We start from the raw sequence: 25,821 nt of genomic DNA on the forward strand, positions 1-25,821 counted from the left end.
AAACCGGGCCATGCATTCAAAACATAATCAGCTCTGGTTATCTGATGGAGAAATTGTCATGTGGGAGAGTGTCTCTTCCATATGTGTTGTTGTGAGAGTCCATCCTTTCCTAGTCCTGTTCTTGCACCATAATATCCCATTTATTCTTAAGGAATCAGATACTGAATTTTTTATGGCAAACTATCTTTGCAAGTATTTAATTTTGGCTTTTTTTACCTGCTGAGTAAAATGGAGAAGAAAGCAAAAAATGAGAAAAGATTGAAAGATTGAGAACAAAGAAAAAAAAATCCCAGCAAAAATCAATTTAAATTCTTCTGTAGAAAATTGGTACCATTTTTTGATTCTGTTGGAGGAAGGTTGCTTCTTGTTTAGGGATTTTTTGCTACTTTTTTATCCTCCAGGAATTACTTTAAGTACAGCTGTGAATAACCACTGTTTCTCATTCTTTCATTAAAAGCCTGCACATACAGTGAAGCTGTACCCTTAAGCTATCCATGAGAGGTGCCTTCAGGTAAGCCTTGTATAACCTGGAGGCTGACAAAAACCCGAAGTTCTATGTTGTGAAGTGACCCCTTTAGTCAGGCAAGTACAAGTTTACGCATAAAGAAAATATGGACTTATAAAGCATAGTCTCAGTATCAGCTTGACAGCAGGGGATAGGTATGTGGTTTTCCCAGGTGAGCTGAGGGTTGACCAGCTGTGGCACAGCATGTGCTTTCCTAACCTTTTGTTGTTCTCATGGCAGACAAAAAGCTCGGGTCTTGCCGTTAAGCTCATTAACTATGTAATAAAATAAAATCTCATTTAGAACATATGGCACTGATGTCCTCTAGGCACCTTTTGAATATCAAACTCACTCATGTTCATTTTAATCAGCACATTTTAAATTCAGTCTTCATCAGTTCAATATATCTAGTGGGATGTTTTAGCTACTACTGTGGGCCCTGCTTGCTCCGTTCCCGTGTTATTTTAATGATAGCCTTAAAAAAACCCAACAAATTCCCCCTCAGAAAAACCCTGAACAAAAACAACCCTCAAAAAAACCTACAGGAAAGCAATTTGAAGCAAAATACAGATGTGAATTATGCAGGGCTTTGATTATAAATTGAATTGCTGCAATAGCAGCAAAATGTTCTCTGTAGCTGTCTCCTGATGAAAGAGCATCCCAGTCAGCGCAATGGAGCTTCTGTGGCTGGGATGGGAATGAAATCCCACGTGTTCATCACCTCCTGCAGTGCAAGTGAGAAGCACCAGCCAGGGATGGAAGATTCGGTGGGATAAAAAGCCTGGTGGGACACCACAGCTTGTCTTTGCCACCACAGCTGATACTGATGTGTAGTTTCTGCCACGAGAGGGCATAAGCAGCACTGGGATATATTAAGAAAAGAGGATGGAAGTAGGAAGAAGCTTTTAAGGATGCTTCATGAGTATAATAAATTTCTCTAACCGATATTGAATAGCTCAAAAGAAATGCTTTTGTCCTCCTTATTGCTTCCAACATGTTCTGGTAGGAAATAAGCCTTGGATGATGACTGCTCAAGCTGTTGGGGGGTAGGTCCTATCAGGTGGGATGTCCTTCCCCAGTGGCACGTGTGTACAAAAGGAATGGCGAGTGCTTTATTCTTGTCTCAGCAAGTAGAAGAGCTGAGGGATATAAACGGTGGTGTTATGCTTTTGTTCCTGCTGGCAGGAACAGACATTATCTTCTCGGAGCATGGTCAGGGGTGCCCTTTTCTCTTGCAGTGTGCAGTGGAAAGAAGCCACTAGGATGAAAGAAAGGTCTGGTCTGCCCTTCAGGTGTTGAGCTGCCAGCTGTAAGGACCAAAATGTCTTGCAGCTGTAGAAGTCCCAGATGCTTTTAATAAGGTGTTAACTTAAAAACATTGTGTTGCTGAAGACACATTTCCTGCAGTTGTTTAGCTTGCTACAACCCAAAAAAAGCTTTCTTTTATTCCTCCAGTGAGCAGTGTTGATACTGTAGATGCAGAATATAGGATGTCATACTGTAGGAGGCAGCCAGTTGTCTTCCATGTTAGCATATGCACTAGGTTTTGGTTGTTGGTTATTTGGTTGCTTGGGTTTTTTTCTGATGCACATATGTGAAGATTAGGCTAATTTCTTGCTGCTTTTTTTATCAGAATATTGAACAGGTATTACCACTTCTTGCTGTTATGGGGTCTTTGGTCAAGATGCTTGTAGTATTTTTAAGCATGCTTCACCTATGTGAAGTAATGGATATGTATACTGCTATCGTAATTGCAGCTGAAGTATGTATGGAGTTCCACAAGCAAGACAAAGTCAGAGCTTTCTAGAGGATGTGGTTGGTTTTGGAAGCTCTGATGGGACACTTTTGAAGAAAAAGAATTTCTGAAAAATTATTAAGCATTTATTAGAGCTCGAGTTTCCATATGATCTCTCAGTTTAGGACCTAAATTACTTGGGAAAACCCTGGCAAAAATGCCTAATAGGGAAAGCTTACATAGTTGTTTCTCTTCCCTTCTGTCAATTTTCTAGAGTGCTTAGATCCCTTTTGGAAATTTTGTAGGCTTCTGTTGCAAGGACACTTTTCAGAGTAACTTCATGTATGTGTAGTTTCACAGTAGTATCTAGTGTATAAAGACAGGTAGGACAGTCTCTGCTGGACTGTTCATCTCTTCTGAGGAATTTATGTGGGCTTTCTTGACATTTATCTCCTCTTTAGTCATCTCAATCTAGCACCTTATCCAGGACACTGCAGCTGGTAATTTGGAAGTGAGTCTTATTGTCTGCTGGATGGATCTAGATAAGTGCTAAGCTTCTGTTTTGTATTGGGCTGGGTTTTGTTTTTTTTTGAGCGTCCCTCTCTGCTAGACAGGCTGCCATTAGGAAACTAATGTGCTTTGTTGTACTTACTGGTTATGTCTTATCTTATTCATAGGAATCTGAGGCTTACCTCTTCAGGTGTGTTTTGTGTCTATGCATGAACAGCTGTTTAAGGAAAGAGTATGACTTTTTAGAAACCTGGGTGAGATGCAAAGATGCAAAAGGAGGTGGGCAGAGGAAATGGTGTTGCTGCTGTTTCTGTGCTTTGGGTACAGCTTTACCCTTGAAAGGTGACTCTGCAAACTGCCATGTAATCTTCTCAAGATGGTCTGTTCCATGTGTTAGCAGCTAATTGTTTTAGTAGTAAATCAGTGGGGATAAGAACATGATCTTCTGGTGTCTGTGTTGTTGGGAGACTGTCTTTGCAGACCTCTGTGCTCTCTGGTTTATTGTCAATACTCTTCCCCAGAAATTTGCATAGAAAACAGTGTATTTCTTTATTTCCTTTTATCTTAAAATGTTGTGTATAGTGTTAGCCAAACTATATGGCATAAATGCAGTATGACTGCATCGATTCATGAACTGTTAGTTTAATTACTCTGTATTAACAGGGTACATGTACAAACAAAACATATTTTCATGCCAGGGTGGACTGACTGGACTCTCAGGGTGCTCTTTGTCACAGTTTTGGCCATGATTGTCTGTGTTGTTCTTTATTAGATTAACTGTGATTGAATACTAAACTGCATTTCATCATGGTTTTTCTGAATGGCGCTCTGGCCACTTCTGTGGCTAAACCAAAGCAGTTTAATGATCATGTGCTTTTCCCTTCTTGTTCTTCCTCATTTCTATTTCTGGCATCTTAGCATTACAATAGGGGCCTATGGACTCTTCTAGCTCATTTAATTTCCATGATCTGATGTTCACTAATGCCATGGCTTGAGGCAGCAGTACCTGAGATTTCCAGGTAGTCCTCTATCCAGGTTCTGCAGAGGCTCAAGATTTTCTAGTTTCTGAACTACATAAGATCAGATGGATTTACCAGGAGTTGCCAGAGGTTTTGTGTTTGAATCCTCATTCACTCATCTATGTACATGTATTTCTGTTCAAATAAATACTTTTTGTTAACCTCTTCAGGCCCTAATTAAAAAAATTCTCTTCAAGTGCACAGCTAGTATATAAAGGACATCCATTAATGGGACAGTAAGTTCCTTATTATAAGTAGAGCAATTCATTTGCTAAAAATGAAATGTATGCTCAGATGGTCTCCTGGCTTGGAACAGTTAAATGTAAAGACAAACTCCTGTAGTGAGGTATGTTTGCAGAATGCTGGCAGATGTGCTCTGTCTCCTGTCATGGCTCAATAATGTTCGATACAGTTCAAAATATAGAAGCTGCCACACTAAATCCTCAGTCCTGTAGAACTGATATTGTTGTCAGATGCTCTGCATGTTTTGGAATTGGGAACTCAGAGGATGGAGTGGTTGCTCTTTGATGGAACCTGACTACACGAGCATCTGTCTAGGAGGTGGTGAGTGCTGAGTGCTCCTCCTGCGCTGCCCATTTTGCTCTCCTAGCTTTTGTTGAAAGCATTCCTAGGCATTTGTCGTGTGCTTCATGGTTTCAACCCTGGCAATTTGCTATTTATTCTTTCATTCACTTCAATGTGTCGATATTCCTTCCTTTTCTTCTTCCCTTCCCTCCAGAGCAAGGTGTTTCTACCATGAAGCTTAACTTGGTTTGTGGCCTTGTCTAAAAAGTGGAACTGTAATGGCAGTCTAGTTCTCTGGGAATGAAAATGTCTCTTTTTATCACATTCTGTAGGTTTTTCATCTCTTTAGTATGTGCCAAATGTGAAATTAATTGGCTTTGCAAGTGATCACTAATCTTCTTTCTCATAGTAGTTAGTGCAATTCATAGGCACTTTATTAAGACAAATACCATTATGCTAACAAGAAATTTGAACATATGCATTTTTGAAAATGTTGTAAAACTCTTATACACCATAACTCTTCTGTCCAGCCTCTTAAGGAGCCCATGGATGCAGGGGAAATACTGGTAGTTTTCAATAACCAAGGAGAGCAGTTGGGAAGGTGTATTTTTTTGATATGGGGGAATTGATTGATTTTGTCTAATAGTAAATACCATGTGAGTAGTTCCGTTGGATTTGGTGTTACTACTCGTGCATAAATAACACCACACGACTTATTGCTTTCCTCGGTTTAATGTCCAGAACTGCACCTTTGTGGGTATATTCTATTCTAGACCCGCTAAAAAGCGCATGGTATCTTGACCCTGTAATTGGGGAGCATGCTGAAGCATTAAAGTCCTACTTAAAAAAACTTCCTTGAGCTTTTTCCTCTTGATAATTTCAAAGCACATGTTTTACTTAGGAGAAAGTGAACGGAAAAAAAGAAAGACAACATCTGACTTTCTCTATAGGGTTAAGTCTCCGGTGTTTTTGCTCTTGCCTTACTTTCTTACTGGTATGTACCTTGCCCACAAGTAGGTAATCTACAGACTACCTCAGTTTAAAATTGAGAGGAGTATTGAAGTAAGGCCACTTGCATTTGGATTCTGTGACTTGATGACCACAAGCTTTAGGGTGGCATTTTGTGTAGGCAAGATTCACGGTAAACGTGATCATTTTTTATCCCCCTGCCTCCCAAAATAATCACCTTTTATTTTCATCAAATGTTTGCCACTGATTCTGGAGTGCAGGAAGGTTTGCAGTACATGAAAGTAGGCACAAATGCAGTCTGTACTGCTTACCTTCAAAATTTAATCAGTTTGACAGAAAAGATTGTTATGGCTTTTTTTAAATGAAATTTAACTTTCTTCTGCACAGAAAATTCTCCTGGATAAGCTGAAGTGGCAGTTAATGTACCAGTACAACTGCTTATTTTGTTTTCTTGTCCAACATTGCTCCTTTTCTGATAGCCTGTATTTCTTTGGGTAACTTCCACCCTGCGATGAATGTGCATTGAACCATTTTGCAGTTACTGTGGTGGTAGGGCCATGTCCTCAGCCTTGAACAGCTTATAGCCTGACAGTGTGTTAACTAGCATGTACAGTGTTTAATCTTTCCTCCTTGCATCTTCCTGAGTGCACAGATACATGATTAAGATACCATTTGGCAACCAGTCAGCTTTAATCGCTCATGGTGTATTCAGAGTAATGTGTTCTGGGGTTTTTTTAATTTTATTTTTTTTTTAGCCTAACCCTCTTATTGCAGGTTAAGCTGTGCTTGCAGACAGTTACTGCAACTTAGCTGCCTTATAATAAACTGTTTAAACCACTGTATTTTCGTCATGTGGCTGGACCATCAGACATAAGGCGTTTAAGCACCACCTAAAAGGAATCGTCATTTAAAAGCATCACGTAAGCTCAATATAATTCAAACGAGTACAATCTGTGTGAAGAGGAGATGTGGATGCTTTTAAGGAGCAGCATCTGCTTTATAAATATGAGCTATGAAAGGCTTCCAAATGTCCCCTCTGTTCATCAAATGTGAATGTGATCTTCTCTTAGAAAGCCATCTGGAGTAGGCATGCTACAGTCGCTTCCTTGCTCTGTGCCATTGTCCTGTCTGTGCCTCAGAGTGACTTGTCTCGCTACTGCACACCCAGTGTTAGTGATTCTTTCATGGGTTGTTTGAACATCAAGTTTATTGCCAAGCGTTGGCACATCATAAAAGCATTTTGTCTCCAATGTGCTGGTTTTGGGGGTTTTTCATGCTTTGGGGTTTTTTTTCTGTCTTTCCCCATAGAAATATTGTGAAAGGAATGAGGAGTCTGCGAGAAATACTACGGACTGTGGAAACAAAAGCTACTCAGACCTTCAAAATGGTAAGGGGCTGGGAGATGGGAAGGTGGGGCTGTCTGGTATGCAGGAATTCTCTCTACTGACCATTGCAGTTGCAAAAAAATGTTTGCCCTCAAGTGATTGCTATACCTTTTTTTCTCTCTCTCCTTTTTTTTTTTTTTTTTACTTTTGGAAGTGATGTGTCAAGTGATCCCCAGAGAAATAGAGATGTATTTAGTTTTACAGTGCTGTCCTCAGGTGATGTCTTGTTTTCTTTCTCAGTTTCAGTGTGTGCATGCACACCTTTCTGGATTTGCATGTGGAAACATTAATTACTTCTGGCTTTTGCAGCAAGCGAGGCTTTGTTAGACTGAAGTCCTGTAAAACCCTCTTCAATATAGTACAGAGTGATTTTAATAGTTTTAATTAGTTTTTGGTGTTGGCATTCTGCATGCATCCTTTTATTCTGAATGCCTCTGGTAAAGAAATCATGGAGAGAGTTATTTATGTGCCTGTTTAACTTCTTAAACCTGTAACGGCTTCTTCCCTGTCTCCCCTTTAAGAAATCTTGTCCTGAAGTTACTCAGGAGGTGACAAGGTCAACAGCATAGAGAATAACAGTCTTACTGAGAATGTGAATAAGAGCTCTGCAGCCCTAAAAGCACTGATATTCTTACAGCTAAACCTGTGCTTGGTTCAGCATTGTGTTTTATGTAATTTCAAGAGAAGTTCAGCAAAGGAGGGGGCCATGGGTTTGCATAGCATTTTGGAGAATATAGATGCATGTGGAAGCTTGTGCAGGGAATTAGAAGAGGTGACTTCAATAATAGTCCACTCAGATGGTTGCATCCTTTTCCAAACTGAGATCAGGGCTCAGGGGTATTTTCATGCTTGCCTGTTTTGTCATTTTGCTGAAATGAGTCTAATCTGCTCCTATATTATGACAGAATGTGGCTCAGTTACTCCTGTCCCTGTGCGACTGGGGAGAGCTGTACAATACCCCTGGGGGATTTTTCCCTAAGGGAAACTCTGAGGGTGTTCATTCAATAGTTTTTCCTGGGATTTCTATTTTACTGCAAGTTACATTTTCATTTTCTTATTTCTTTTTAAAGAGCTGTCAAAAGGGCAAAGGGAGGAACGTTCTTAATTAAACAAGTTTTTCAAGCATGAAAGTAAAACACACGATTTATTTTTTCCCTAATTTGTGGGATCACAGTGTTCTTCAAGCATAATGATGCTTTTTTTAGCCAAAGGCAGTAATAACATAAATCAGAGTCTTGGCCTGTTCTGGTTTGTTTGGTCTTATTCAAAACAAGAGTGAAGCTAATTTACACAGCTACTGTATTGTATGTTAAAATCAAAGACACTAGAAGTATTTGGTGCTTGCCTTTTGAAAGGCTTACCACAAACTGTACTCCTATTTCTGTGTGAACCAGTAGAGATCTTTCTATTGCTGGCATATTATTTTCCTTCCCCCCTAAGACTGTAGGAAAAAACTATAGGAGAGTTGACTCCTCAGGGTAAAACTGGCTGAATAATTACACATTGAGATGATAAAATGATACTGGCTAATGTTGCAGGGCCCTAGGCCATTTTGCTCATAGTTGTTTGCTATAAAAAGCATAGAAAAGCTTAGTTAGAAACAGAGGGCTTTCTGTAACTTGTCAGTAGAAGTGCATGGAAAGTCTTGGGGTTTCCAGAGAGTTGTATGTTTCTTTGAGACACGGTCATACATTCAGATCACTGCCATTTGCTGGGTACATGTGTGAAACCTCCCTTTATGCTGTTAAGAAACTGGGCACACTAGTGTGGTTGCATTTTAGATTAGTGCAGTGAATTCATGTGTGGTGGGTAAGGTGAATGAAAATCAAGAGCTTTGCGTCAAAAGAAGTTATTTTTCTGAAACCGATAACAGGAACTTTAACCTCAGTGTGATTTATTCAATCCTACTGATGTAGATTTCTAACATACCTGTCCTGGTATTTAAAAGAAAATGACTCTTGGTGGCCTTTTAACACATCTCAAAGTGTAAATTGCATATAAAATACATATGCAATAGTCAGAGAAGTTGCAAAATACTATTTACAAGTATTAGGACAGAAAGGCTGAAGTTTCAGCCTGCCTCTGTTTTGTACAGTATTTACTTTACAGCTTACAGTGGGTATTCTGCTTAGAATTCACAGAAGATACCACAACTTTTGATGTCTCTGAGCTTGTTTGTATGCTCATATATTTATAATGCAAAAAATCAGTGATTTGTTGGGTGCCAGACAAGGACAAATGCCAAAGATAGTTCTAACTTGACTTTGCAAAATTTGCCCCCTTTTGGGCCCAGTTTGCCAGTGTGTGTATGAATTGGAAAGCAAGTATTTAAAGATCCTCGGCCACTTATGGTCAAAAAAAAATGCATATGATGTCTCTGTCTCAATATAGAGTTCCTTCCTCCATTACTGCAACAGAAAGAGAGAAGCAGGACTGAGATGAACCTATAAAAGGCTGCAGGAAGAGCAGTATTAACAGATAAAAGGTTGATCTTTTAAACCTAACATAAAAGTAACCTCTGGTCTGAGACTTGCATACAAAATTCTGACCCTGAGAGTGCAGCATAGTGTCATCATACTCTAATATAGTGACTTTAGTGAGATTGTTTCAGCAGTCCATGTGGCAGGAGGTTGTCTTTGTTCACCAAAGCATCCCTTGCTGTCAGGCTTTCTTGATACTTTTTTCCCCCAACATTGCAACTAGACCATGTAAATGCAGAAGTCTGGCCTTTTCAGAGGAGGGAAGAAACTGCCACTTCTGTACACTTTAGCAGCTGATTTAGCTTCTCTGGCCTTCTGAAAAGTGGTACTGTCATGCTGGTACATCTCCTTCATAAGGTGGAACATGGGGAGGGGTGAATCTTTTGTGTTGGAGAAGGCTTCTCTGATAGATGTCTTTTTCTGTACTGTTCACTGATGTCTAGACTGCAGCTAAACAGCTCGCCCAAGTACTTCTCCATTCCCTCAGTGAAGACTGTTACTGGAGCCCTTTATCTGATCCGCTTCCTGAGTTCATGAACAAGGAATATCAGTCGTATGTTAGCAATCTTCTTTGTCGGAGGCCTGAGCTGTACACAGAAGAGAAGTAAGCGCTCATTTTTATTTCAGTTTATTGTCAGGAGGAGGGGGTTTGAACACTTGTTGGTACTGCTAATTATGTCACTGATTCATGTAGTAGTTTTGTATCTTGTTTTTTAACATCCCATCAAAAACTCTGCTGGAAAAATAAAACTTAAACTTTGAGTGTTGGATTTTTTTTTCCCCAGGAAGAAGAAAATCCAATCAAATAACTGTCTTTGCTGTGAAATTAAAGTAATCCATTTATGGTTCAGTATAGCTCATCTAAGATATATTTTAATTGTGTAAACCTGCAAAAGAAAGTATTGCCTGGCAAATGAATTATACATGAGATGTTTCAAGTTACTGCTTCTCCTGTGAAATGAGAAAGAGGCTGACAGGATAACTCTTGACCTTCCTCAGAAAAATGTGTTCTATCTTTCAGTGTGTACTGCCCTCAAGACAACGTAGAAGAGGCTCTTCTTCTCCTCTTAATCAGTGAATCTATGGTAAGCCAAAAATAAGCTTGTGATATTAATAGTGGAAAGTAATATCTGGCATTTCCACGTCAAGTCTTCTAGTTGGTTTTGTTTACAGTCTTCCCTGGATAAACAGAAGCAAAGGTTTGGATGCTGAATGGAAAATGCTATCTATTCTTTTATTAGTGAGACCATTTTTATTAAGTGGAACATGAGAGAAGGGTTTTGGGAATTGTCTAGAAGAGGAAGTGACTGCATTCATCATAGCTGCATGCAGGTTCAGACATCCAGATACATTGTCAGTAGACAGATGTTTCCATTCAAAACATCTGTGTGGATTTATGGATCAAGAATGAGAGGAAGGGAGCCTTGCCTAAAGCCAGGAATGATGGTGGTACCCACTGTCTGGCATTGCAGGATACAGTACTGTGCTTACATGCCTTAGCCTGCAGTCCTTAGCTGTTTCAGTCCTGAGTGATCTTTGACAGTTTCTGATGCTGGTGATACAGGGAATTTTGTCACATGCAAAAACATTCATGATAAACTATACTGAAATAATTAGATTCTTCTATTTATAACATTGGTGGCTTTAAAAAATCCATTTAAAAGCAGGCAAAGTGCTTGGAAAACTGCATGGTAACCTTTGATAATTTTCATGTTCTGAGAAGACACAAACATAGAAAATGTGTAAGGAATGCTTTCTGAAAATATATGAGGAATGTGTATTTTGCTTTAAATACAGTGTGGTCACTTGTAATTCAAAGTGAGATTTCAAAACCTTGGAGCATCAGTGACCCTCTTAAAAGCTTTTAAACAACTTTCAGACAAGTTGAAGAGTGCTGTGGAAACTTCTTGGATTTTGCTTCCTTCAGTTTTAATTTGTCTGGTTCTTCTGGCTCAAGTCCTTCCCTGTTGCTGCAACTTCTTCAGGACATGGCAATTTAATATTGTTTGCTTTTAAAATTTGGGGAGAAATTGAAAAAGCAGAACCACCCCAAAATATTAAGTTGACTTCATGTATCATGTACATCTGAGTATTACTGTGTGCTTTTTAATGCCTTCTAGATTAATCCTCTACAGTACATCTGCTTTGTGTTTTCAAGGACTTTTCTTCAGTTAGAAGGGCTTTTCATAATTGCAAGTGGAGTGAGGGCTTGTAGAGTATCATAGGCACTTCTATTAAAATCAAAAGGACTTGTGTCAGTGTGGCTTGTCAGGGTTGATCCAAGCAGAAGGATGAGGGTCTGGAGCATCAACAGTACTGGCTGCTCCAGCCTTTTCCGGGACTGGACTTGCAATCAGAAAGGCCTTGTAGGACCTTGAACTCTACAATCTTCTTCTGCTGAGGAGAATGAAAGTTATCCCTGTTTTATCCACTGGTGTGTAAAATGGTGAACTAACCGGTCCTTTATCTAAGTTATGGATAAAGCAGTGAAAAAATGCTATTGATAGAAACTAGACTACTGGGCTGACTTCGAGGTTAAAATAAGCTTGCGTATGCTTAAGTGAGGTCTCCAGTATATAGGAACTCTCTGGGGGTAGATGCAAGGCATTTTGATCTGCTGCATATGAAACACTTAATCAAAGATCCTGTAGTAGAGCACTGCAGGAACCATGTAACTGTCTTTCTGATTTTGGGGAAATGGAACATTAGAGTCTTCCTCTTGCATTAGCAATAGCCTTGCCATGAGTTTACTGTTCTAAATAAAATTCAGGCCAGTGTATAGAAATACACTTAGGAACCACTGGAATGTGCTTCCTAAGTGAAGAACAGAGGGAGCAATCTGATTCTTACATAAGTTTACCATCCATATTTTCCTGTAGTTTTACTATTATGGTATGAAGAAGGGAAAATTTTGTTTAATTTATGACATAAGACATGTTTTCCATAACAGCATTGCTGTAGGCTAGTGATTTTTCTCATGTACAAATGTGTCGTTTGTTTGAAATTTTGTTTTTTGGTTTTTTGTTTTGGTGGTTTTTTCGACAAAAACAAACAACTTAGTGGAGCTCATGGAATGAGTTAATAAAGAAGCAGATTTCCAGTTGAGACCTCTCCCTAATAATATAATGTTAACAACTGAATAAAATATACTTTCCTTCCTGGAAAGAGTGTCAATGGCAAGTGATAATGATATGTTTCTGTAGGCCAGTAAGCAACATAGTTGGAGTTGGTGGATTTTGGCTGGATTAGGTGTTCTCTCGGTATTTACAATTATGAGCCCCTTAAAATGAAACAGAAGTATGCAATTAAGTTGGCTTGCTGGGAGCTCTCCAGCCTCTCTGACGCTGTGTTCTGTCAGAGCAAAACTCACCAGAAAGGTACTTTGCCTGTCTGATTTTTAAAGAGACAAAGAGCAGCCGTGCTGTTGTAACTCTTTTACAGGACCATAAAGCCAAACAGCTGCTTCTCGTGCCTGTTTGTGACTTCTGCCACTCCAAAATGACTTTGAGGGGGGAAAAATTAAGGGAGGGATGGATGAAAGAATTACCAGCCTGTGGAGGGGACACAAAGCAAAGTTGTACTGGGGAGGAGCATAAATCATCAGAGAACCTCAAAGCAAATATGTCATAAATTTAATGAAAAGGAAACATGGTAGCTCTTTCAAGTAGTATATACCTTGGACACTTTTGCTGCTGAAATTCACTCTTTTTTTTCCGTTTGACTTGCCTTCCTAAGGTGAAGCTGACATCTACTTTACCAGGATCTGTGTGACTCTCTAGAAGTTGTTATGAGGAGGTAGAACTGTTCCTGTAACGGGGAAAGGGGGAAATTGCCTTGTGGCTATTGTGAGACAGACCCTATTTCTCAGCAAGCCTTCTCTGGCTCTTAGTGGTGCAGGGTTCTGACTCGTGATTTCTTCTTATCCCTTCCCCTGGCGTTGCAAGGGAGCCATGCTGCATGTTCTAGTGGGATGAAATGAGAATATATTCTAAAGGGACAGTTAAGGGTTCCTTCAGTATTTCACTCACTCTGCCTCTGAGCCTAAGTATGTGAAAGGTTTTCAGATGACAAAATAACATGGTAGCTTCTTTCATTGCTTTGAAGATGCTTCTGTGGATATAATAACACTTACAGTGAAAGCTTGTAGCCTGTTTTGTCCTGGCACTCTACTGAGTTGCCTCCTGTATTCTTTGTGTCCTGTTAAAAATGGGAGCCTTTTTCATAAACCAAGGCGTCTCAGTAAACAATGAAAATCATACTGGTTGTTGAGCTTGGCAAATGTTCCTCCTCTGTGCCAGCTGTTATTTAGTCACAGTCTTTGGCTGCAGAGTTCTCATGAAGGAATTTAGTGAAACAAATCAGGCAGCCTGAAGATTGCCACAGTTAGGGTGGTCTTTTAGGGGCAGTTGTGGCCTCCTTGCTACCATATCATTCATTTTGTATGGCCTAAGTTATGGTGTGGATGGGCTCTGTTTGTGAAAGGATGAAAATGCTCTCCTTCAGATCGAGAAGGCCAGCTGGTGACAGCCTTTACAAACTCAGGCTGTGGTAGAATGATGCATTCATATCACATACTAGAAAAAAATGGACTGGTCTATTTTTAAACCATTAGTCCTCTTTCTTACTGCATTTAACCCAGCTAAAACAGTGATAACTGTTTGTGAGGAGAACTGAGGACATATCATGACCTGCTGCAGTGTGATTTCTCTGCATTACACTACCAGTGGGAATGGTACTGGTTCCGCCATCAGGGACTCTGGTGCTTTGAACTGCAGGGGGTAGACAGAGGAGGTTTGGCATGACTAACCCCTAGCTGCAGCTTTGTTTATTTTAATAGCCGTTCTCAAGAGTATTCAGAATTGACTGCACTGCCCTTAAAGTTAACCAGAAGTTTCTCAGAGCCAGGAATGGAACACTTTCTATTGCTTTTTGTGTTTACTTTTGAGGTTAACCCCCCCAAAAAAAAACTCACCAAAAAAAAACCCAAAAGGAAAAGTTCTTAGTTTATGTAGAAACCTTCCCCTCTTGAATTTGAGGTCCAGCATACCATCTGAAATCCCTTTATTTAGTGCTGTCTCTTACAACAGGGGATTTTGGCTGATGTGATCCACCAAACATACCAGGTAACATGGATTATTTTTTTTGGCTCTGTATTCACTTTACTCATACTGGAAATGAAGCTCCTCGTATCCAAAACTAATAAATTCTGTGCCTGTGTAACAAAGATTAGAAATGTCATCCCCATCTTATCTCTGATTTGAATCCCTAAAGGCGATTTGACCTTGGAGAGCCTGAGAGCATGGAACAGATGGTGAGGGGGAAGTAAGATACTGGGACTTGTCCTGTTCTTTTTACTGGTGAGAACAAACTCATGGCTGTGAGCATGCCTTTAAGAGAATAAGATTAAACTCATGTATTTTTAAACACAGAAATAATTAAAACCTGTTAGCTCTCCATTTCCTAGTTCTATAGGAGAACAATCTTGGCAAAGGAGAATAATCTCTTGTAGCTTTTATAGGTTGTGGAGTTTCTTTGTTGTTTGTTTGTTTGTTATTTTTGAGTGGTGCCAAGACCAGTGATGATACAACAGCTAGGTGACCATCACTAATATTTTCTTGAGGGCTGTCAGATTATGGCAGCTGAAAGAGACAACTGGGGATGGGGTTGCCCCCTCCTGCCAAATCACAGTTGTGCACTTACAATAGCAAATCTGACTGTCTCTTTAACTGGTTTGCAAGGCAAAGCTAAGTGTTTGGGACCAGCAGAAATGGACTGCGGGATGTTTCTGGTGGGAAATACACTACCTCTGTTAATTGCCTCTTGAATAAGTAGTTCTAATGTGAGTTACTTGAGGCAGAGTAGAGAGCTTTTTTCTTCTGCTTTGCAGTTTGTTTCCAAACTTGCAAGGGGGATGTAAATTCTTGGAAGATAGCTCTCTAAATCCAGATTACTACAAAACAGTATCCATAAACAAACTTCCTTACTTTCTTTCTCTCTTCCCTGTGTGTAGGGTTGTTGGGTGCTTCTGGATGGGTGGGTATGTCTGTCTTGCTTTCAGTGATGTTTCCATAATTAGTTCTGTTACAGTACAAGGCATTAAAATACACCTGAAACATAAAAGATATATCTATATGGTCATATTGGTTAAGCAATAATAATAGGCTGTTTTGCTGAGACATCTGAATTGGGCACCAGTAACTTGTGGTCTGTTGCTTACCAGAAATGAGACAGATGCCATATAGTTCACAAGAGCTATGTTTTCATTCACTATGCTTCTGTCTTAAGTGGAACAAGTTGTGGTATCTCTGTGAGAGGAGTTTTGTTGAGTTCCTGGGGCCTGGTGTGTCCTCCCTGTTCAGTCGACTTCCCATTTTCACAGCAGTTTTGCGGTCAACCCTGAATATTTTCTTTGTGTATATTGGTGAAGGAAGCCTTCAGGTGCTGTGTAGAGGTGATCAATAACCAAAGCAAGAAGTCCATAGCTTCTTCCATTGCATCGGTTCTTGCCACTGTGAGGAATTAATTCATTTTGTTGGCAATACAGGCAGAACAGCCAGAACGGAGACCCAAAGGATATGGGCTAAATATTTTTCAGCTCTTAGCAGTAAAGACATCAATTGCATGATTTCAAAGGCCTGTTGTCAGTCTTACATGCATAGCATTTGTTTTTCTCTCTTAATGCTAGTATTGAATCACACCAATTACATTATTACAGTACACTGTGTAAAACATGCTGCCGTTCTGTATAGATGGGTTGCAGTGAATCTGGCAATTATGTCTATTATGGAAAGACACAAGTTAAACATTCGAATGCCCATGAATTAGGGGGCAGGCAGCAGGCACTCATTAAAGATTTTAATTGCTTTCGTTTTCTTCTTTGGAAGAAAGCAGGGGGAGCCATGTTTCAAAGTGAGCAATTAAAGGATACTTCATAGCTAATTGCTGTGAGAAGGGGCTGCTACATGGAATATCCTCTATTGTAATTCGTATGATTGCTTGACGTTTTATTAAGAAGCACATCTTTGTACTGTGGTAAAATTTAATTTTCTGCTGCGTAACTGCGTGCGTAATAACTGCTGAAGTAATGACTGTTTGGATTTGCTGTGGCTCTTTTCCTTTCTTTGCGAAATAAACATGCCATAAATAAGGGTCGTTGATATACCACAAATCCTCTGTGGATAGATGGCTTATCTAGTTTGCAGGTAAATATATTGCCTATGTGGATAGGAAGGTACATGCTGTCTGTAGCTCTGCCGGGTTGTTAGTTACATTGCAGATGCCTAGAAAGGCAGGTCTCTTCCCTGCTTTCAGAGCCAGCTTAGGTCTGAAAGTCCCATATGGTGGTATTGCTGTGGTTTGGAGCCAGACCTGAAAAGCCCTGCTAACCTCAGCTGATTCTGTGCCCTGTCAGGTTGAACACCTGAGCTGGGCGTCTGGCATGGTGCAGACACAGTGGCTGAATGCTGCTTAGCTCAGGGGTACCAGCCTGGGCTGGACCTTTTGGGGGTGTGTGGCCTGCAGATGGGTTGTGTCACTGACCTGTGGAAAGGGAGGGCTGAAGATGCTCGCTGTGCTGTGTCAGGGCTGACTATGAAATGTGTCCAGTCTCCCCAGATAGGACTGGTGTGATGTCTGACCCACTACGTGCGGAGCTAATTGTGCCTAATGCATCCCAGAATATACAAATGCGATGTGTCTCTGGGTTGCTTGATTACCGAGGAGTATCTCAAATAAAGAGGCATTGAGTGTATATTTTTGCTCTGTATAATGCAAGTAACACTAACTCCCGATGTTGGTAGCATTAGTGACCTTCTCCATCCCTCAAAAGAGTCTTGAAAAGAGGTTCTTTTGATGGTGTGACTCATCATCTCTCTCCATCCTGCTTTTGTGCTGTGAGGCATGTCTGCGTGACAATGGGAACAGCTTAAATGGAATAGTCATGCTGGGGGTGTTAAAAATGTATTTGTAGTTGTGTTTTACTGCTGCTTATAGTGGAGGAGGAAGTAATGTGGTAGGACAAATTGAAATTGCTGCTTATGTTATTGATACACTGCTTGAGACCAGTGTTCTACAAATAACCTTTTTTTCCATTTGTGTTCAGGAAAATTAGTGTCTGAAACAACAGAAACAGAGGTACCGAAAAAATGTTGGTGTAAATAGCTTAGAATTTTTGTATTCTCAAATGCAAAAGGAAGTATCTCTATACATTTCACTAAGTAAAATTCCCTATCCACCAGAATTGGTGTATGCTGTGTTGCAGTAACTCTACAAATCCTCTGCACCAGCGACTGTCAGGATTTCTCACTGATAAAACATTTACAAAACCATAAACATATGTAAAGACAAAAAAATCTCCCTCCTAATAGTTATCTGGGTCGCAGCATACTTCCTTCTGTGAGAGGCAGGCCACAGAAACATGCCAGTTTCCCTGAGTGGGTTTCAGGAAATAGTGATTCATATTCCCTTCTCTGCCCTCCTGTATGTAACACTGCAGTAGTAAATTATACCTCGAGCTTTGGGTTGGTATTTACATTATTGTGTTAGACACACTCCATATTCTTGCTACCATTCAGTTAGTTTCTTAGGAGGTTTGCATCTTTTGGTTTCTGGTTGGTTTTTGTTTTTGTTTTTGTTTTTTTTTTTGTGTCTCTGTGATAATGAGGGCTCTTCTTGATTAATTTTTTTTTTTTAGAGTAGCCAGAATTAGCAATTGTAAATAGAGTCAGCATTAAAAAAATTGTTGGGATAGAAGTAATGATGAATTTGCCAGTGGCAACTTTTATGCATGCAAGCATAGAGATTGATAGTTTGCAGAGATGACCTATGGCTTTGAGATTTGAAAGCTTGGACAAAATCATCAGGTTTATGACCTTTATGGAAAGAATATTCATCATGCCTATGCATATGGTGTTTTTAACTGCTAACTGCTTGGGTGAAGTACGATATGTACACTATGTTCAGTATGACTGCAATTTTAGAATGTTTCATCCTTGTAATATGTCCTGTATTCCTGCTTTGCAGGACTGAGGTGTGTTCTTCCCTCTAGTACCAGTATCTGTGGCAGAACTTAATGTGCAGTCATCGGTTCTGATCAATTTTCTGTCTGTGCTAATGTATCCACTTGAGAATCATGGCTTGGTACTAGATGGATACCCAAAAAGGCATCAGACTATAGCTGACTCTAATGGGAGGTTGATGATGAGATTACAGAGCGTGGGGGTGCTATCTCAGTAGCTGTTTTCTACAAACAATTGTCAGAAAAATGTAACCAGTGCAGAAAAAATTGTTAGTGCTATTGTATCTCCGTAGGAGGATTCACTTGGCAATGAGGATCCTTTGGTATATGCCTTTACTTTAACTCCTTTTTTCCTTTTAAAGTAGCAGTCTTGTGTTAAATCCAAGCGGATCTTAAACATCTATTTTTTTTTATTCTTAATTTATTTCTGCTAATAGAGGTAGACAAGCTGTGCTCCTGTAATGTGACAGCAGGATTATCTCTTTGAAGATGGTTTCACCCTCTCATGCAACCTATTGTTCTGAACTATTTTTTTAATCACAAATTATGTCTTTTGCAGTAGCATGATAAAGAAAACTACTTTTGTGGCTGCAGGAGTTGGTGTAAGTTTATTTGTGCAAATACTAGACAGTCTGATCTGTCAGCTTGCCTTTAACTGCAGTCACCATTTAGGTCTTGGTTGTGATTGTGTTAGTTGTCAGTAATTGTGTTTGCAGTCTCGGCTAGAGGCTGTGATGAAGAGTGCTTGGAACTGGGGCATTACACAGATAAAATCATGATGAAACAGCTGCAGCTTAATCATAATGAAGTATGTGTGGGCTTTAAGGGCTGCATATTCTGGAAATTTTTATTACACTTAATTCCCATGTTTAACCTTTTTAGGAAAAAAAAATCTCCCTACAATTAGAAAGAAATAGATGTAAGATTATAGTAGTAAATATTATAAAATAAATCTCATAACCTTTCTGTTTCAGGGAGGGAACATTTTGTTTGTCTTTGCCTGAGGTGAAACTGCTGGCAATTTTCTTAATTTTTCTGATCTTTTAGATGTCTAGACCTGACTGTCTGATGTTGCACCCCTTTCAGTTGAGGAACCCAGGGCAGTGTGTCTGTGCTATAAGTAGGTGCTAGGGCTCGGTGGCATCTAGCACTCCCTCTCTCAGAGGCTGGGCAGTCTGGGTGAGGTCCTCTGCATTTGGAAGTTAGAGGGGCATTTCAGTTTACTCTGGGATCGTAATCTTTCCCTTTGTGTTCTGAAAAACACAGAGGGCTGGGATCTTGAGTTAAATCTGAGTCTGTGGCATGTGGTATTTTGGGACATCCTCACAAATACTCAAACTGATTATTTTCTGTCAAAAGTAGTGTTTCTTCCTGATCTAGGCCAAGTAATGCGCTGATAGGTTAGCAAAATTAACACATATATTAAAAAAAAATAAATTTGGTATTGCATTGCCCAAACCACTAATTGCTTTAAATTGATGACAGACAAATCTGATTACCAAAGGCAACCTGCTCAAATTAAAAAATGAAAAGTGAGTAGCAGAAAAGAACAACAAAAACACATACAATTGTGAAGAAATCAAGTGTGGACACAGAAGATAAATTATCAACCATGGAAGCAGTTATTGCAGTTGCAGGCAATTGAAGTAATAAGGAAGATGGTTTAAGGATGGCCTTGAATTTCTAATTATTGAGGAAATAAGGAAGATGGTTTAAAGATGGCCTTGAATTTCTAATTATTGAGGAAATGGGATCTGGTAGGTCTGTTTCATACTGCTCTAATTCTACGACACAACTCCAGATGAGGTATTCCATGCAGTTCCTTTCTGTACGTAGAGCTATCTTCTTGAGTTTGCTTCATGTGGATATAAAATACCTCTGTGGAAGCACCTCCCTTATGTTAGGATAAATTTAAAAAAAAAAATAAATCTTGAGATGATATTAAACAAAATGTTATGGGTGATGGGTGTAGCTTGCTGTGGAGGAGTCAGTTCTCTTTTTCTCTTTTGGAGTCTGATGCTTCATTTGTGTCTGTGCCTAGGCAAACCGGGACGCAGTGATCAGCCGAGCCCCAGACCAGCAGGATGACCGAGCCGTCAGCCTCCAGGATGCCTCTGCAGTCTACGACCTCCTCAGCATCACACTGGGCAGAAGAGGGCAGTATGTGATGCTGTCTGAGGTACCTCCTCCGCACTCTGCCTCAGCTGCCCCTTGAAACGTGCTGGCAAAGCCCCTCTTTGCAGTAACTTGATGGGGAACATGAAAATGAAGCACACCAGTTGGCAATTAGTAGAAAAAGCTGCAGACCTGTGGCAGCACAGGCATGAAGTGCACACAGAACTTTTGAGATATTGACATGATTTGTGTGGGCACTTGAACAAAGTGGCTGCCATTTGAGGTGATGAGGTATGCTAGCAAGTCCCATTAACTGAGAAGAGGAAAGTGGTGTCTTAAAAAAAACCAACAAACCCCCGAAAAACACCTGGGTCCTGGGCCACGACAGATTGTTTCCTGACCCAAGCAGCAGTCTTGATGAAAGGTATAGTGAGGAAAATAAATAAAGAAAATTCTGATATTTCTCCTGTCATTTCTTTCTCAGTGCTTGGAGAGAGCCATGAAGTTTGCATTTGATGAGTTTCACCTCTGGTACCAGCTTGCCCTGTCCATGGTAGCTTGTGGAAAGGTAAGGTTCAAACTGAAGGACTTAGAAAGGGCACATTTTCCTCTGGCAGAGTGTATCTAGATTACTTGTTTGAATGTGCAAATCCATGTATTTTGTGAGAGTAGGGGCCATCAGGCAACTATGTTGAAGGACAGTGCTCTCCTTTTAGTCTCCGATTGCACTTTGTGGTCAGGTGCATGTATTTGGTATTGAGTAGTGTTCTTTCCATGTCATGTTTGTTTCTCATTATCAGGGAGAAAATGGGTTTCGTGCATCCGTGCAGGATGCTAAGTGTTATACAGCTGTCCGTTCTCTGCAGGTTCAACATAAATGTGCTTCGTATAAGAAAGAACTGATGTCTAAAACTCAACTCACTCTGTGTCTTTGGGCAGTTGACTTAAACTGCAGTTTCTCCATATGATCAAGGAAATGTTAATGTTTTGTCATAGAGAGCTTGCAAGGTTTAATATTTTTGAAATGCTCAGTACAAAATAAACTTTAGAAAAAGAAAGCATTTGTGAATATTGGAATGGTCATGTGTTTTAGTATAAGTGTTGTTTTAAAATTAGTATATTTGTCAAAGTTATCAGTAAACCATTGAGATGGCTGAAATCTGGTTGTGAAAGGTAGGCAGTGGCAGCAGGAGCTGGTTTTTTATTAGTGTTAAAAGAGTGGACTTACTGTAAGAAATGTAGATGGTACAAAATGTAACCTTCCTGGAGTCCCCACCTACACTTTTTAGAGGTATGACCGAATCGATGCTATGCATTGGTAGACCACTTAATGTGGTCATATATTCTGTGCCCATGCAGTGTACAGGAATCCATGGAGACCACCAACTAGCAGTCATCTGGCACATTGCAGGTACTACAGTCCTTTTATGCATATAAGCTGAGCTGGAAACAGTGGCTTTGGCATGGAAATGGGAGATGAATCTGCAGTGGTATGCTTTTGTAAAGAAATTGTCATCTTGTGATGTATAAGTGGCTGCAAAACTTTGAAGATGTCTGAAGGGATTCCTTGACTTCTGTGAACATAGGCAAGGCCTTATCTTGGAAGACTGTCAGTTGTTAAGCATTTTACTTCAAGAAAATGGCAGAAAACCAAGAGAAAGTCTAATAAAGAGCATCAAATATGGCTAAGGGTACAGTAAACAGGACTGTGGAGAGACTGAAATGATTAAGAGAAACAAGTCTTCAAGAGCTCTTAAAAGAAGGGGTTAATCTTGTTTGTGGTGGTTAGGACAAGATGTGATGGCTTCCAGTTGCAGCAACACAAATTCATGTGTCCTATTAAGAGGCAAAAAAGGATAGTGGAACACTGGAAGAAGATTACCCTGTGGAGGTTGTGTGGAGCCTGCATCATTGGGCATCTGTAGAACACCCTGGGCAAATATGTAGTGCCACCTCTGTGAGGCACCAGGGGTGTACTCGGTGGGACCGTGCACACTCTTGACTCTGTTGTGGAACTCTACAGTTGTCTCTTTTTGAATAGAGCAGATAGAGGTGATTTATGAGATACTAAAGCTTTGGCAACACATATTAGATCAGCAGGGAGCTGAAGGGAGATATTTAGACAGAAAGAACCTTGCAGATTCCTACAGAAGTTCAGTACAAGCATTTCAAAATCCAATTCCAAGTATGAAAACAATGGCTAGACTCAATCATGTATAAGGAAACCTGAAGCTACTAATGGAATACTTAAACAATGAGCTTGGTGACATGGTGCTAATACCTTGCACTGGTCTATGTCAGGTTGGGGGTTTACAAGTCATGTCCAGCTCTCCTTGGCATTCAGCTGGAGTTAGCACAGTCCTGCCCTCTGTGTCTTTCAAATCCTCCGGATACCTGATCTCTTGATATTGAGGACAACAATGACTACATAGGCTATGGTGGAAAGACACAGTATCTTCCCATAAACACAGGGCTTGTCTGGGAGCTTTATTGGCTTTTTATAAGTTGTGTGACCTGTTTCTCAACAACAGATAATGCTGTAGCTCTAGTAATCTGCTGGAGAGCAAATCTAGATTTTTAACTGCCAATGGTTGAGAGTGAGCGTATGCAGAGAATAATTGTGGTTCAGTCGTAGGTTAGTATGATGATTAGAAATGCAGCCTGATCTTTACCTTCTAATAACTTGTATGGCAATTCTGTCCCTGTCCCTATATGTTTGCGTACCTCTTCACCTTCCCTAGAAATTACTGAATATTTGGTACTTAAAAAAAAAAAAAAAAATGGCAACACAAGTATCCATCTCTATAACTGCCCTGTCTTTTCAGATTTTCAAGTATGTCATGTCTTTTTGCCTGTACTTTAAATATTTACAAGGTAAAATGTCCTAATCTTGTCTGTTGATGTAAAAGCTCTAAATGTTCTGAGCCCTATATAGGTCAGAGGGAATTCCCTTACCCAGCAGTCCCATCTGTGCAGTATTTCGCTTCTAATCCCAAAGTATTCCCTGAGGATTCCTGTTGTATACTCTGCAATGCGTCATCTTGCTAATGGGAAATGTGGCATACATTTTTATGTTGCTTTGGAGCTTGATAGCAGGACAGAGTTCATTTAAAAGTAAGTGCTCCAGCGTTGCAGAAAGAACTGATGAGAAAACAGTGTGGTCTGTCTAGACTGCAGAATGCAGAGTACACTTGAGCTTTTATAGGTGAAGATCTGTTTTCACCTGTCTCAGTCACAGCCAATTCCTGATCTCATTTCTTGGTAATGAAATCTCACATCCTGCAGCATTACTCGTTCGGCAGTACAGCAAATCATGCTCATAAATCCTGGGCACAACAGGAACAATTCTATCAAGCTGTAAATGCTGGAAACTTCGGTTTATCTTTTTTTTTTTTAATATGTTTTCAGGATTTTCACACTTTGACCTTCTTGAAAGTGCTGTAAAATCCTATCTTGCCTTCTATTCTACACTGAATTTAAATAGTGTTACTTTTATTTTGTTTATTCATCTTCAGATTAAGTCAATCGAGTCGAGTTTCAAAGTCGTTTAGTCCTCTGCCAGCCAAAAATTGCCAAATGATGGTTGTCATTTTTCACAAGTGATCAGTCTGAATGTCAAGCCAGTCACCTAGGCTCATTACTGCATGTAGGCTTGAGTTTACACATTATTCTGAAAAGCATGTGTCTTAACAAAAATAGGCACATCACTTCAGTAAGTTCCTGCAGGCCTTGGGGCTTCTAAAACAGTGAATGAAAAAACTCAGAGAAGCATAACCTTCCTGCCTGTCTTTTATCCATTTAAGTGGTGGATATAATGAAGTAACAGCAATTTCACTTCCCTGTGTTTCTCAGCAACTTGCATAATGAGAAAGATGCTGTGGTCTGGTTGTTTTTTAACCTGTTCTTAGAAATGCCTGTTATACTGAGCTGTATATTCTCTAAACAAAGAAGGCATGTATACTTAAATTACTGAAATCCACTATTACATTTGGAAGACTTATGTAGGCAATTTTAGATGAAATGCTGAGAAACCCTAGACAATGGCAAAGACATGGTGATAGTTGTCCTGTGTCACCAAGTGCAGTTCTGGATAGGCAAAAGAGGTTTAAATTAGTCTAATGCTGTACCCTTGTTCTTGTAGTGCTGGAAAACTGAATGCTGAGTTCTTCAAAGATGCTTTAAGTTGCTTCTGCTGGTAATAACCTTGGCAATGTGGTAATACAACAGCTAGAGGCTGAGTGGGCATAGCAGCTCTGCTGCCATGCATGGACAGGCTGGAGCCTGATTGGCGAGTGGTATGATAGCCGGATGCCATCTGGCAGAGTCCTCAGGCAGTGAGATGAGCCACTGTCCTGCTGCCAGAGTAAAATGAGTGCAGACAGTTGCATCTGTTTGTCTCAAGATTTTGAAAAAGTGACCAGTATTCAGCAGCATGGGGAAAGGAAGGACCAAACTCTCATTTACAGAGTAGAGATGACTTTGTAGTCTTGACAGTGGTGAAGAGAAAGAGAGCTGCTTGGGGCAGACTTGTTCTGTGCTGCTGCTTTCCAGCTAAACACTTTCCACTGGAGGTCATGCAGGTTGCCAGCACACAGCTCTCCTGCAGACTAGGGTAGCTCTACCGACATTTCTGAAGTTGGAGGCAAAATTGTCATAGTGTCTAGATGATGTATTACAAGCACAAGGGATGTGAAATAGGGTCCTTGTGCACTCACAAGCATTTCATTGGCCTTGGACCAGTTGGATCAGTTACATGTTCCTTGTTCAGATTTCTGTCCCCTTCCACACCTAATACCCTCACACAGGACCTAGCCTTGGTGTTCCAAAGTGTCCCTGGAGCTCTCTGGGAGTAGAGGCTCAGGAGTGCATCGTGAGTGGGCTCTAGGTTAAATTTATGGTATTTAAGAAAGTCTTCTAGATCTACACTGTGTCTTTTTTACCTGTCAAACTGCTTAAGGGAAAGATAAACTGTGAAAATATGTGCCTTCAACAACACGAGGCAACACCAATGCCTCTCTTTTACCTACTACCCAAGGAGATGAGATTTGTATTTAGTGACAATGATTTTCTGTTTTCCTAGGGGTAGTGAGGGAGAGATTCTTCAAGGATAGCTGTGAAATTATTCTGTGAACAATGAGTCTACTTTGTCTAAAAGTGCTGGGTGCCCTGACTGAACCATTCAACTCTCATGAGTCTTAATCTGTCATGTCCAGTGAATGTTTATTGTTGTTTGGTGTATGGAGTGCGTAGAAACATTTTCACGCTCACGTTTAATGTTTCTGCCCAAAAAAACCCCACAACACAACTTGGTTAGTGAATTAAGAGCTTTAGGATGTGTGTTTTTTGAGAGGAGGGGTGGGGAGCAATATAGCCTTAGCCAGCTGAAGGAAGCCTGGAGCATCTGCTAGGAGAGGATAATCTGCTTTTACCCCTCATACTGTATACTCCTTGAGGGGATGAAGTGCATCAAAAAGTGACTAAAGAAGAGCTCAGGAACAATTAAAGGGTCTGTGGGGAAAAGCCTCTGTGAGAGCTCAGTGGAGCTGGAAGCGGGTACCTGGA

The 25,821-nt window shown here is 40.2% G+C and overlaps 1 protein-coding gene across 7 annotated transcripts in view; it reads left to right on the plus strand.

The window, feature by feature from the left end:
- TTC7A (tetratricopeptide repeat domain 7A) overlaps positions 1-25,821 on the plus strand; it is a 175,907-nt gene that overhangs the window by 25,291 nt on the left and 124,795 nt on the right. For 6 of the 7 annotated variants that reach the window (XM_039379115.1, XM_027748906.2, XM_039379114.1 and 3 more), the window contains 5 exons: positions 6,572-6,650; positions 9,572-9,732; positions 10,150-10,213; positions 20,186-20,323; positions 20,744-20,827. In XM_039379115.1, coding sequence (XP_039235049.1) covers positions 6,572-6,650; positions 9,572-9,732; positions 10,150-10,213; positions 20,186-20,323; positions 20,744-20,827 — 526 coding nt within the window. Of the gene's footprint in view, position 1; positions 6,184-6,571; positions 6,651-9,571; positions 9,733-10,149; positions 10,214-20,185; positions 20,324-20,743; positions 20,828-25,821 lie in introns of those variants that run through there. The other variant, XM_027748911.2, reaches the window with a different exon arrangement.

This window comes from Pipra filicauda, unplaced genomic scaffold, assembly GCF_003945595.2.
Source record: "Pipra filicauda isolate LSUMZ 115617 unplaced genomic scaffold, ASM394559v2 scaffold156_size1729456_pilon, whole genome shotgun sequence".
NCBI lineage: Eukaryota > Metazoa > Chordata > Aves > Passeriformes > Pipridae > Pipra > Pipra filicauda.